Source organism: Haliotis rubra, unplaced genomic scaffold, assembly GCF_003918875.1.
Source record: "Haliotis rubra isolate DU_JTF1 unplaced genomic scaffold, ASM391887v1 Scf15, whole genome shotgun sequence".
Classification (NCBI taxonomy): Eukaryota; Metazoa; Mollusca; class Gastropoda; order Lepetellida; family Haliotidae; genus Haliotis; species Haliotis rubra.
The window spans coordinates 3,143,379-3,157,818 of NW_025765447.1; the positions used below are offsets into that span (position 1 = coordinate 3,143,379).

The 14,440-nt window shown below is 43.2% G+C and overlaps 1 protein-coding gene across 1 annotated transcript in view; it reads left to right on the forward strand.

Moving 5' to 3' along the window:
* The window catches only part of LOC124270115 (ubiquitin carboxyl-terminal hydrolase 19-like), a 40,641-nt gene extending 27,270 nt beyond the window's left edge, over nucleotides 1-13,371 (forward strand). Inside the window, 9 exon segments of the mRNA XM_046705133.1 lie at nucleotides 5,185-5,245; nucleotides 6,060-6,175; nucleotides 7,566-7,709; nucleotides 8,303-8,966; nucleotides 11,085-11,127; nucleotides 11,256-11,331; nucleotides 11,509-11,661; nucleotides 12,118-12,284; nucleotides 12,811-13,371. Coding sequence (XP_046561089.1) covers nucleotides 5,185-5,245; nucleotides 6,060-6,175; nucleotides 7,566-7,709; nucleotides 8,303-8,966; nucleotides 11,085-11,127; nucleotides 11,256-11,331; nucleotides 11,509-11,661; nucleotides 12,118-12,284; nucleotides 12,811-13,163 — 1,777 coding nt within the window. The 3' untranslated portion in view covers nucleotides 13,164-13,371.
* The last annotated feature ends 1,069 nt before the right edge of the window (nucleotides 13,372-14,440 follow it).

The window sequence follows — 14,440 nt, forward strand, 5'->3', positions numbered from 1 at the left end:
TCGACTCTCATGCAAGTCTGTCTAGTGTCCAGTTCAATGACACCATTGTTGTGTAAGTACCAGGGTTTTACCCGACTCTAATGCAAGTCTGTCTAGTGTCCAGTTCAATGACACCATTGTTGTGTAAGTACTAGGGTTTTACCTCGACTCTAATGCAAGTCTGTCTAGTGTCCAGTTCAACGACACCATTGTTGTGTAAGTACCAGGGTTTTACCTCGACTCTCATGCAAGTCTGTCTAGTGTCCAGTTCAATGACACCATTGTTGTGTAAGTACTAGGGTTTTACCTCGACTCTCATGCAAGTCTGTCTAGTGTCCAGTTCAATGACACCATTGTTGTGTAAGTACCAGGGTTTTACCTCGACTCTCATGCAAGTCTGTCTAGTGTCCAGTTCAATGACACCATTGTTGTGTAAGTACCAGGGTTTTACCTCGACTCTAATGCAAGTCTGTCTAGTGTCCAGTTCAATGACACCATTGTTGTGTAAGTACCAGGGTTTTACCTCGACTCTCATGCAAGTCTGTCTAGTGTCCAGTTCAATGACACCATTGTTGTGTAAGTACTAGGGTTTTACCTCGACTCTCATGCAAGTCTGTCTAGTGTCCAGTTCAATGACACCATTGTTGTGTAAGTACCAGGGTTTTACCTCGACTCTCATGCAAGTCTGTCTAGTGTCCAGTTCAATGACACCATTGTTGTGTAAGTACTAGGGTTTTACCTCGACTCTCATGCAAGTCTGTCTAGTGTCCAGTTCAATGACACCATTGTTGTGTAAGTACCAGGGTTTTACCTCGACTCTCATGCAAGTCTGTCTAGTGTCCAGTTCAATGACACCATTGTTGTGTAAGTACCAGGGTTTTACCTCTCGACTCTAATGCAAGTCTGTCTAGTGTCCAGTTCAATGACACCATTGTTGTGTAAGTACCAGGGTTTTACCTCGACTCTCATGCAAGTCTGTCTAGTGTCCAGTTCAATGACACCATTGTTGTGTAAGTACCAGGGTTTTACCGACTCTCATGCAAGTCTGTCTAGTGTCCAGTTCAATGACACCATTGTTGTGTAAGTACTAGGGTTTTACCTCAACTCTAATGCAAGTCTGTCTAGTGTCCAGTTCAATGACACCATTGTTGTGTAAGTACTAGGGTTTTACCTCGACTCTCATGCAAGTCTGTCTAGTGTCCAGTTCAATGACACCATTGTTGTGTAAGTACCAGGGTTTTACCTCGACACTCATGCAAGTCTGTCTAGTGTCCAGTTCAATGACACCATTGTTGTGTAAGTACTAGGGTTTTACCTCGACTCTAATGCAAGTCTGTCTAGTGTCCAGTTCAACAACACCATTGTTGTGTAAGTACCAGGGTTTTACCTCGACTCTCATGCAAGTCTGTCTAGTGTCCAGTTCAATGACACCATTGTTGTGTAAGTACTAGGGTTTTACCTCAACTCTAATGCAAGTCTGTCTAGTGTCCAGTTCAATGACACCATTGTTGTGTAAGTACTAGGGTTTTACCTCGACTCTCATGCAAGTCTGTCTAGTGTCCAGTTCAATGACACCATTGTTGTGTAAGTACTAGGGTTTTACCCGACTCTCATGCAAGTCTGTCTAGTGTCCAGTTCAATGACACCATTGTTGTGTAAGTACTAGGTTTTACCACCGACTCTCATGCAAGTCTGTCTAGTGTCCAGTTCAATGACACCATTGTTGTGTAAGTACTAGGGTTTTACCTCGACTCTCATGCAAGTCTGTCTAGTGTCCAGTTCAATGACACCATTGTTGTGTAAGTACCAGGGTTTTACCTCGACTCTCATGCAAGTCTGTCTAGTGTCCAGTTCAATGACACCATTGTTGTGTAAGTACTAGGGTTTTACCTCGACTCTCATGCAAGTCTGTCTAGTGTCCAGTTCAATGACACCATTGTTGTGTAAGTACTAGGGTTTTACCTCGACTCTCATGCAAGTCTGTCTAGTGTCCAGTTCAATGACACCATTGTTGTGTAAGTACTAGGGTTTTACCTCGACTCTCATGCAAGTCTGTCTAGTGTCCAGTTCAATGACACCATTGTTGTGTAAGTACTAGGGTTTTACCTCGACTCTCATGCAAGTCTGTCTAGTGTCCAGTTCAATGACACCATTGTTGTGTAAGTACTAGGGTTTTACCTCGACTCTCATGCAAGTCTGTCTAGTGTCCAGTTCAATGACACCATTGTTGTGTAAGTACTAGGGTTTTACCTCGACTCTCATGCAAGTCTGTCTAGTGTCCAGTTCAATGACACCATTGTTGTGTAAGTACTAGGGTTTTACCTCGACTCTCATGCAAGTCTGTCTAGTGTCCAGTTCAATGACACCATTGTTGTGTAAGTACTAGGGTTTTACCTCGAGTCTAGTGTCCAGTTCAACGACACCATTGTGGTGTAAGTACTAGGGTTTTACCTCGACTCTCATGCAAGTCTGTCTAGTGTCCAGTTCAACGACACCATTGTGGTGTAAGTACTAGGGTTTTACCTCGACTCTCATGCAAGTCTGTCTAGTGTCCAGTTCAATGACACCATTGTTGTGTAAGTACTAGGGTTTTACCTCGACTCTCATGCAAGTCTGTCTAGTGTCCAGTTCAATGACACCATTGTTGTGTAAGTACTAGGGTTTTACCTCAACTCTAATGCAAGTCTGTCTAGTGTCCAGTTCAATGACACCATTGTTGTGTAAGTACTAGGGTTTTACCTCGACTCTCATGCAAGTCTGTCTAGTGTCCAGTTCAACGACACCATTGTGGTGTAAGTACTAGGGTTTTACCTCGACTCTCATGCAAGTCTGTCTAGTGTCCAGTTCAACGACACCATTGTGGTGTAAGTACTAGGGTTTTACCTCGACTCTCATGCAAGTCTGTCTAGTGTCCAGTTCAACGACACCATTGTTGTGTAAGTACTAGGGTTTTACCTCAACTCTCATGCAAGTCTGTCTAGTGTCCAGTTCAATGACACCATTGTTGTGTAAGTACTAGGGTTTTACCTCGACTCTCATGCAAGTCTGTCTAGTGTCCAGTTCAATGACACCATTGTTGTGTAAGTACTAGGGTTTTACCTCGACTCTCATGCAAGTCTGTCTAGTGTCCAGTTCAATGACACCATTGTTGTGTAAGTACTAGGGTTTTACCTCGACTCTCATGCAAGTCTGTCTAGTGTCCAGTTCAACGACACCATTGTGGTGTAAGTACTAGGGTTTTACCTCGACTCTCATGCAAGTCTGTCTAGTGTCCAGTTCAACGACACCATTGTTGTGTAAGTACTAGGGTTTACCTCGACTCTCATGCAAGTCTGTCTAGTGTCCAGTTCAAGCGACACCATTGTGGTGTAAGTACTAGGGTTTTACCTCGACTCTCATGCAAGTCTGTCTAGTGTCCAGTTCAACGACACCATTGTGGTGTAAGTACTAGGGTTTTACCTCGACTCTCATGCAAGTCTGTCTAGTGTCCAGTTCAATGACACCATTGTTGTGTAAGTACTAGGGTTTTATCGACTCTCATGCAAGTCTGTCTAGTGTCCAGTTCAATGACACCATTGTTGTGTAAGTACTAGGGTTTTACCTCAACTCTAATGCAAGTCTGTCTAGTGTCCAGTTCAATGACACCATTGTTGTGTAAGTACTAGGGTTTTACCTCAACTCTAATGCAAGTCTGTCTAGTGTCCAGTTCAATGACACCATTGTTGTGTAAGTACTAGGGTTTTACCTCGACTCTCATGCAAGTCTGTCTAGTGTCCAGTTCAACGACACCATTGTGGTGTAAGTACTAGGGTTTTACCTCAACTCTTATGCAAGTCTGTCTAGTGTCCAGTTCAATGACACCATTGTTGTGTAAGTACTAGGGTTTTACCTCGACTCTCATGAAAGTCTGTCTAGTGTCCAGTTCAATGACACCATTGTTGTGTAAGTACTAGGGTTTTACCTCGACTCTCATGCAAGTCTGTCTAGTGTCCAGTTCAATGACACCATTGTTGTGTAAGTACTAGGGTTTTACCTCGACTCTCATGCAAGTCTGTCTAGTGTCCAGTTCAATGACACCATTGTTGTGTAAGTACTAGGGTTTTACCTCGACTCTCATGCAAGTCTGTCTAGTGTCCAGTTCAAGCGACACCATTGTTGTGTAAGTACTAGGGTTTTACCCCGACTCTCATGCAAGTCTGTCTAGTGTCCAGTTCAACGACACCATTGTTGTGTAAGTACTAGGGTTTTACTCGACTCTCATGCAAGTCTGTCTAGTGTCCAGTTCAAGCGACACCATTGTTGTGTAAGTACTAGGGTTTTACCTCGACTCTCATGCAAGTCTGTCTAGTGTCCAGTTCAATGACACCATTGTTGTGTAAGTACTAGGGTTTTACCTCGACTCTCATGCAAGTCTGTCTAGTGTCCAGTTCAACGACACCATTGTTGTGTAAGTACTAGGGTTTACCTCGACTCTCATGCAAGTCTGTCTAGTGTCCAGTTCAATGACACCATTGTTGTGTGTAAGTACTAGGGTTTTACCCTCGACTCTCATGCAAGTCTGTCTAGTGTCCAGTTCAATGACACCATTGTTGTGTAAGTACTAGGGTTTTACCTCGACTCTCATGCAAGTCTGTCTAGTGTCCAGTTCAACAACACCATTGTTGTGTAAGTACCAGGGTTTTACCTCGACTCTCATGCAAGTCTGTCTAGTGTCCAGTTCAATGACACCATTGTTGTGTAAGTACTAGGGTTTTACCTCGACTCTCATGCAAGTCTGTCTAGTGTCCAGTTCAATGACACCATTGTTGTGTAAGTACCAGGGTTTTACCTCGACTCTAATGCAAGTCTGTCTAGTGTCCAGTTCAATGACACCATTCTTGTGTAAGTACTAGGGTTTTACCTCGACTCTCATGCAAGTCTGTCTAGTGTCCAGTTCAATGACACCATTCTTGTGTAAGTACTAGGGTTTTACCTCGACTCTCATGCATATTAATAAGTCAATAGAGAGTTATATGAAGATGAAGTAGTTTCTGTCTTTTATCTTCTTAACACTGACACATATTGATGGATTAGGATAGAAATCAGGTACTTGTCAAAACATGAGTTGTCATTAAGAATATACGAGCAGTTGAGCTTGTTTCACAGGGTTGTTCTTTGATTTGTTACATAACTACATGTTCTTCCATATCATGTCCATATTTTCAGTGCTGAAGTATTATCAGAAGAAGTGGCAGGAGAAGCCGTTTACGAAATACCTGTGATACAGGTGAGTGTCAGATGTTTGAAGTACCTGTGATACAGGTGAGTGTGAGATGTGTGATACAGGTGAGCGTCAGATGTTTGAAGTACCTGTGATACAGGTGAGTGTGAGATGTGTGATACAGGTGAGTGTCAGATGTTTGAAGTACCTGTGATACAGGTGAGTGTGAGATGTGTGATACAGGTGAGTGTCAGATGTTTGAAGTACCTGTGATACAGGTGAGTGTGAGATGTGTGATACAGGTGAGTGTCAGATGTTTGAAGTACCTGTGATACAGGTGAGTGTGAGATGTGTGATACAGGTGAGTGTCAGATGTTTGAAGTACCTGTGATACAGGTGAGTGTGAGATGTGTGATACAGGTGAGTGTCAGATGTTTGAAGTATCTGTGATACAGGTGAGTGTGAGATGTGTGATACAGGTGAGTGTGAGATGTGTGATACAGGTGAGTGTCAGATGTTTGAAGTACCTGTGATACAGGTGAGTGTGAGATGTGTGATACAGGTGAGTGTCAGATGTTTGAAGTACCTGTGATACAGGTGAGTGTGAGATGTGTGATGTACCTGTGATACAGGTGAGCATCAGATGTGTGATCTACCTGTGATACATGTGCGTGTGAGATAAGTGATACATTTGCATGTGAGATATGTGACACAGGTGGGTGTCATATATGTAAAGTACCTGTGATATAGGTGTTTGTCTGAGGCGGAAGTACCTGTGATAAGGTGAGCGTCAGCTGTATAAAGCACCTGTTTTACTAGATGACAATGAATGACACACTGACAATGCCTTAACTGATGCTTGACATGATGTGTCATTCAGAGAACGCTGATGCCCAACCAGGCACCATTGAGGTGTTCTCACTGCCGGAAGCCAGCTGCTGCAGGGATGAAGCTCAAGAGATGCACCAAATGTTTCAAAGTTGGATACTGTGATCAGTGAGTTACCCTCCATACAACCAAAAAAATACAGTGATGCTTTCTTAGAACTGATCCCTGCAATCCATGTTAGCTGTAAAACACAAAAAAGTTTTGAATAGTCAATCTTTGTGACCTAGTTGAATGAATGGAGTGGATTGGTGTTAATATCAATCACTGGATTGTCTGGTCCTGACTCAAGTACTCACTGTTCACTGTCTTATTACTGAGTGCAGTGGTAAACAACAAAGAAAGAAACACAATATATTTATATTACTTAAAAGAAATTCAAGAACACATTTATTTCCAATGACTGTAGTTAATCCGTTGTGGCAGGTTGGTATTGTGCATAGCCAGCTATGTAGATTTTCTAACCCCTTTTGACCGCCTCCGTGGTATAGTAGTTAGAGCATCCCGCAGAGAGCCGGAAGGTTATGGTTCGATCCCCAGACGCGCGTCATACCAAAAGAGCGTTAAAATATGGTACTTGTTGGTCCCTGCCTGGCGCTCGGCATTAATGGGTACAACAAGGACTGGTTGCCTCGGAGTCAGTATAATGTGTCTGAGTGGGGTATTCATGCTTAACTGCGGCATGTTATCTCAGTGGGCTAGCACTATAAAACCAGCTTCAGTCTGGGCTAGTACAAGCAGCCGCACATACACATACACACACATGCACGTCGTCATATGAGCAAAATATTCTCAAGCACGTCGTTAAAACCAATTTCACCTCACCTCACCCCTAACCCCTTTTAAGTAGTATATTCTAATTAATTCAAGTGTCCTGCAGATGTTAGATTATAGTACCCAAAACCATAATGCCAGACCCCACTTTCACAACATAACACTACAACATATCACCTTACCCTGAAGATCCGAGTTAGAATTGATCTTCGATAACCCTTGCTTGTCGTAAGAGGCGACTAACGGGATCAGGTGGTCAGGCTCGCTGACTTGGTTGACACATGTCATCGTATCCCAATTGCGTAGATCGATGCTCATGTTGTTGATCACTGGATTGTCTAGTCCAGACTCGATTATTTACAGACCGCCGCCATATAGCTGGAATATTGCTGAGTGCGGTGTAAAACTAAACTCGCTCACTCACTCACATATCTTAGGCATACAATGGGAGTGGCATTACAGTCCATTGTGATATGGGCAATATTGCATCCAACCAACTCACTCACTCTATTTGTGTTGACAGTGAAGGGGCGGTGGGCTAGCCTAATGGTTAAAGCTGTGGCTAGTCACGCTGAAGACCCGGGTTCGAATCCCCATATGGGTACAATGTGTGAAGCCCATTTCTGGTGTCCCCTGCCGTGATGTTGCTGGAATATTGTTAAAAGCAGCGTAAAACCAAACTCAGTCAGTCAGTTGACAGTGAGCACTAACATGGTGTTACTTCCAGAGCCTGTCAGCGATCTCACTGGCAAGTACACAAGTCAAGCTGCAATGTGATCCCGGACCCCGTCGGCTGCCCATTCATCATCAGTATACCAGAATCTCGGGCCACCTTCTCACGTCTAGGGAAACTCATGGAAGCATATTCAAGGTTGGTCTGATTACACGATCCGGAGTGAAACATTCTTCAATTTCAAACATACCAAACATTTTGTATCAGACATTTCATAGAGGGCCAGTTATACTGGGGTAAACCTGGAACCAACCATGACTGTATCATTTTGAGATGTATTTTCAACAAAATTACCTGATTAGTAAATGCAGATTGCCAAATCTCAGAATGCTGCGGTTTATGTATTAATAAATAGCTGCACCCACATTTGGTGTGGACCTTAAGAACAAAACTTAACTAAAACGTAAATAAAGATATGCATAGATGGTTAAAGATTTGGTGTGACGACTCTCCAGTGTTTACATTGATTTGGATAGCCCCCTATACTGGAGTGAGATGCAGCGAAATGGATGAGATGGTCATGTCACTTCTTTCATTTGTGTGTTGCCCTCCATTGCTAATCATAAGAGACAAATGAAATGGGAACCTGTGTGATTTACATTTAGAATAAGTTACAAAGGAATAAATGGTGGAAGTGGCGATAATCTATCAAGTGGCCAGTCTTGGTGACTTGGTTCATTGTGTGCTGTCCTTGTGTTACTATTTGGTCTGATGATATACCTCTGTCCCAGGTACTCCGTGGATGTCTTCCAACCCCCTGTCCAGGCCGTGCCGCCCACAAAGCTGTCCAGCCACCCTTCCACCTCCAACCTCAGTTCCTCCTCCAGCAGCCAATCAAGTGGCAGCCTCAACAGCCTCGACAGCCAATCATCATCAGCCAGCACTCACACACTCACGGCAGATGCTGAGCAGGCCTTGGACGACGAGTGTGACACCGGCATAGACAGCAGCAGCACCACAGCATTAGCAGGGAGCGCCACATCGCTGGAGGAGGATCCAAATGTCAACCCCATGCCTCCTACCAGTGACAGTTTTGGTAATGATGAAGTACCTGAGTGTCCCTCCCTGGATCAAAGTGCATCAAGGAACTTCACTGTGGGAAGTTCAGGACAAGCTGATGAGATCCTGTCTCCGGATCAGACCAAGGGCGGGTCCAGATCCATCCCCACCAACCCAGTCCTGGGAATCCAGACGGAGGAGTCTGAGAGGGCCATGCCTTTGTTCCACATCAAGCCGGTCAATAATGACGGGTTTGGACTGAAGGGTCCTGATGGGGAGAGGCTCGAAGATAAGGGGGATGTACCCCTGGACTTGACCAGTCGCCGTTTTCTTTCCATGGATTGGAGAAACAACGACAAGCTTGCTTCCTATGTTCTGGTTCAGTCTAAGGAGCTGGTGAGTTAATGAATTGATGATCTCTGTCAATGTCACAGGAAATTATGCTGTTTTTACATTACTCTATATCTCTAGAGCTGTCACACTTGGGCGTTCGTTGAATCAAGAAAGTGAACAATGGGATTTTCTTGGAATTTCCCTCATATGCAATTTGGGGATAAATGATGAAAATTTGCTTAAATTGTTTAAATAGAAGTCACTTAATGACATCATCATCATGGGCCCTTGAGCATAGAGCCCATGATGATACAACTGATTGATACAGACATCATGGGCCCTTGAGCATAGACCCCTGATGATACAACTGATTGATACAGACATCATGGGCCCATGAGCATAGACCCCTGATGATACAACTGATTGATACAGACATCATGGGCCCTTGAGCATAGACCCCTGATGATACAACTGATTGATATGGACATCATCATGGGCCCTTGAGCATAGAGCCCTGATGATACAACTGATTGATACAGACATCATGGGCCCTTGAGCATAGACCCCTGATGATACAACTGATTGACGTAGACATCTTCATAGGCCCTTGAGCATAGACCCCTGATAATACAACTGATTGATACAGACATCATCATGGGCCCTTGAGCATAGACCCCTGATAATACAACTGATTGATACAGACATCATCATGGGCCCTTGAGCATAGACCCCTGATGATACAACTGATTGACGTACACATCATCATAGGCCCTTGAGCATAGACCCCTGATGATACAACTGATTGATGACAACATCATAGGCCCTTGAGCATAGACCCCTGATGATACAACTGATTGATGTAGATATCATCATGGGCCCTTGAGCATAGACCCCTGATGATACAACTGATTGATACAGACATCATCATGGGCCCTTGAGCATAGACCCCTGATGATACAACTGATTGACGTACACATCATCATAGGCCCTTGAGCATAGACCCCTGATGATACAACTGATTGATGACATCATCATAGGCCCTTGAGCATAGACCCCTGATGATACAACTGATTGATGTAGATATCATCATGGGCCCTTGAGCATTGACCCCTGATGATACAACTGATTGATACAGACATCATCATGGGCCCTTGAGCATAGACCCCTGATGATACAACTGATTGATATAGACATCATGGACCCTTGAGCATAGACCCCATAAAATACAACTGATTGATATAGACATCATGGACCCTTGAGCATAGACCCCTGATAATACAACTGATTGATATAGACATCATGGACCCTTGAGCATAGACCCTTGATGATACTATAAGGGTAATGCTATTTTTGAGGGCATTATCATTTGCAGAAGCCCGCAGTCTTCCATTAACTTCAAAAAGACCGAGGGCTTCTGCAAATGATAATGCCCTCAAAAATAGCATTACCGTTATTATTGCTAAAATACATGGAATTTGTGTTGAAAAGAAAAAGGAAACAATGAAGGAATTTGACTGTAAGTTTACTCAAAACCAACTTCTGACGGGGTTTTCTGCCCGAATGCAATTACGTATTCGAACAATTCTAGTGACGTCACAACAGAAAGTGACGATATTCGACCTTGGCCTTTGACAAGACCATAGCCTGCAACATGCCAAACCATGTCAGTGTTCAGTTTTGGTCCATCAACAGCCTTAATAGTGCATTTGTTAAGGTTAGCACCAGCAAGAAAGCCAATATTACCGCTATTTAACGGGGGAATTCGGGTTGCTTTGACTTGTTTGACCCAGAATATCTGCCAGTCCAAAGCCAACGTCGAATGAACCGACGCACCCACTATGACGTCACTTGACAACAGAACTGATAGTGGCCCGTCGTTAAGGTTGAGCGGTCCAATATCATTTGCAGCGGCCCGCAAATTTCTGATAATAGGAGGGCCGTTTCATAATAATTCCATGTGTTTTAGCTATAAAACTGATTGATGTAGACATCATGGACCCTTGAGCATAGGTCCCTGATGATACAACTGATTGATATAGACATCATGGACCCTTGAGCATAGGTCCCTGATGATACAACTGATTGATATAGACATCATGGACCCTTGAGCATAGGTCCCTGATGATACAACTGATTGATGTTGACCTCAGAACTAACTTCCTGTTCAACTTCCATTTTCAGGATGCGGATGATGATGAAAGCATGCAGACAGCACAGTCTGATGGTAAGTGTCATACTTTTGTTTCAAACTATGTTTCTGATTACTACATATCTGAGTCACATTTCCTAATCCGCCTACCTCTTTTGAAATAGTTAGGGAAATATCTCCATATTTGAAGTGTTGTGTTCCAGACTACTCCGTCATCACCCTGGACCAGTGTCTGGACGTCTTCACGGAACCCGAGATGCTCAGCCCAGACGAAGCTTGGTGAGGAGCAAGTTATAGACGATGTCCTAAATAGTGATCTCTGAATAACCTGAATGTTTCTCTATTTTACTTCCTTAGAAGTGTTGATTGGGCCTTGAAAAGCTCCTTAAAAGGGCTTAAATTTTGATGGCTGATAATCTGTATGAACCTGTGTTGGGTATATATTCTCCTGTGCAGGTACTGTCCACGCTGTAAGAAGCACCAGGAAGCCACAAAGCAGATGTCAATATGGCGTCTGCCTCATCTGCTCATCATCCAGCTGAAGAGGTTCTCCTTCAGGAACTTCATCTTTCGGGACAAGATCGACAAAATGGTGGAATTCCCTACAAGGTACTGCTGTGTGACTGGTTATCATGTGGTGGAAACTGCTTTTGACTCAGTGCCTATGAACTCATAGCAGGTGCTTCTTAGCATCAGATTGTCTGGTCCAGACTATTTGCTGGAATATTGCCAAGTGCAGAGTTAAAAGAACAAACAAACAAATCAACTCACAACTTCAGCAACCCATGCTTGTCATAAGAAGCGACTAATGGGATCGGGTGGTCAGGCTAGCTGACTTGGTTGACACTTGTCATCATATCTAATTGTGTAGATGAATGTTCATGATGTTGATCACTGGATCTTCAGGTCCAGACTCGATTATTTACAAACTAACCTCATATAGCTGGAAATTGCTAAGTGCAGGTTAAACAACGAACAAGGAAACAAAGCATATATTTAAGTCTTGTGTGGTGTGACGTGACACTTCTTCTTTCTCCCAGCTAGCCTGTTTGTGTTCTGCTTCAGAGGTCTGGACCTGTCCAAGTTCATCCTGGGGAAGACGCCCTCGGTACAGCAGCATCCTGTGTATGATCTCTACGGCGTCATCAACCATCATGGGGGTATCCTGGGCGGCCATTACACCTCCTACGTACGCTGCACAGACACTGTTGACCCTCTGAAGAATGAAGTTGGTACGGGGGGAACCATTATCGCATACTGACACTAAATATTATTAATAGTATCAAGAATTTAAAACCTGCTTTTATGATTTCGTACATGTGAAGGTCCGGGTTAGAATATTGATCTTCAGTAGCCCATGCTTGTCGTAAGAGGCGACTAGCAGGATAGGGTGGTCAGGCTGGCTGACTTGGTTGACACATGTCATCGGTTCCCAAATTGCAGATCGATGCTCATGCTGTTGATCACAGGATTGTCTGGTCCAGACTCGATTATTTACAGACCGCCGCCATATAGCTGGAATATTGCTGAGTGCCGCGTAAAACTAAACTCACTCACTCACTGTTATCATTTTACTTGGTCATAGTTCATCACAAAATGGCAAAATGTAGCTAGTATGTCACTTCTTTTCATTTCTTTTCAACACAGGTATTCTGGTCAAACTAAACTTATTCATCCTTTTCATGTGTTGTTTTACTCACAAGTACTTTACAACTCGAGTTATCAAATGTAATTTTCACCTGCCTTGTTGATGTTCAGATTGGCGCCTGTGTGACGACAGTCGTGTGTCATCTATCAGCAACGAAAAGAATGTAGTAACAAGAGCCGCCTATCTCCTGTTTTACCGCAAACGAACAAACGAACCAATTCTTCCTCCTGTGTCAAGCGAGTCATCCGAGGAGGAACAAACCCCTCAACAAAGCAAACTTGTCACAGACTCAAATGTCAAAGTATCGGCTGTCGCCACTGGCATCACCACCAAACATTCTCAGAATTTGTTGGAGAAGGGGTCCAGTGACAGTGATGACGCTGGGGAAACAAGGGGAGACAACCAGGACAATCGCACCACCTACAGGGACCTGGGTTACACAGACATGGATGCCGTTGACTAAGACATCATCCACTTATTTATAACATCATGCATCTTCCATCGTGGATAATTGCCATATTTATTCAGATCAATTGTCATGTGTCTTTATGTTTTATAAGTTGAGTTTCATTTGCTGCATGCGGATGAGTGAATGAGTGAGAAAATTTTTGTTTGTTTTGTTGTTTTTTCATACACTCAGCAATATTCTAGCTATATGGGCAGGGGTAGAAATAACTTTAAAATTGCTAGTGTACACCGGTACAGTGTAAAATCACTTGCCCTGAAAATTTTCTCCTATACCGGCCGATTTTCTTGTTGATTTTTTAAATAAACAACATAAATAACATTGGAAAGTCAACTGGACATTGGTACAGCGTGATATACAAATTTGCTTGCCCGACTGGAAAAAAACATTGGACTGGGACATCGGGCAATGGGATATTTCCAACCCTGATGGGATCTGTATAAAATCAGGACTGGGCCAGACAGTCCAGTGATCAACAGCAGGGTCACTTATCTACGCAACTGGGATACAAGTACTGATGATGCTCATCATAACGTTGTACTAGGCAGAAAATGTCGTGCATTCACAGGCCGCTGCCACATAGCTGGTATATTGCTGAGTGCTGCATTAAACAACAGACAAACAAGCTTACATATTTGTATGAAATGTCACCCGTGAATACATATGGTTGTTGAGAAGCATCTGTATTTATACACAGGTGACAGAGGAATGGTTGGCTAGCTGGATTTCAGGGATATTGATTAGTGTGAGTTGCTGCGTGTTGAGATTTGTGTCATGGTATCTAACAGGGTCAGATTATACAGCTTTAGCTCATCATGACATCGTCATTATGAGTGCATGTTATCAGCCTTTGTGTTATCCTTTGTGTTATCCTCAATTAAATTCTCTTTAAGGTTGTGAAACATTAACAGAACAAACGTGTAAATTGAGCAAATATATGGTGGAACACTGAATTTATAGACCATCTTTAAAACAAGATTTGAGTTCAGACTTCATGTTTTCTAAGTAAAGAATGACAACCAGGTTTGAACTGTTGTCTTAACCATTGTTACATTGATATTAAACTTGTCAGTTTTGTCATGTGTTGAGTATTTTTGTATGAGATAACAGCTGCGTCCACCATACTCTGATATTCTTACAACAAACTCGAGATTAATAATAATAATAATAATGTGTCTATTTATATAGCGCCAAACTCCACACCAGGTACGCTCATAGCCCTAGCAATCAAAGCACAGCACATCATTACCCCGGATATAACCCAGGCTGCTTGT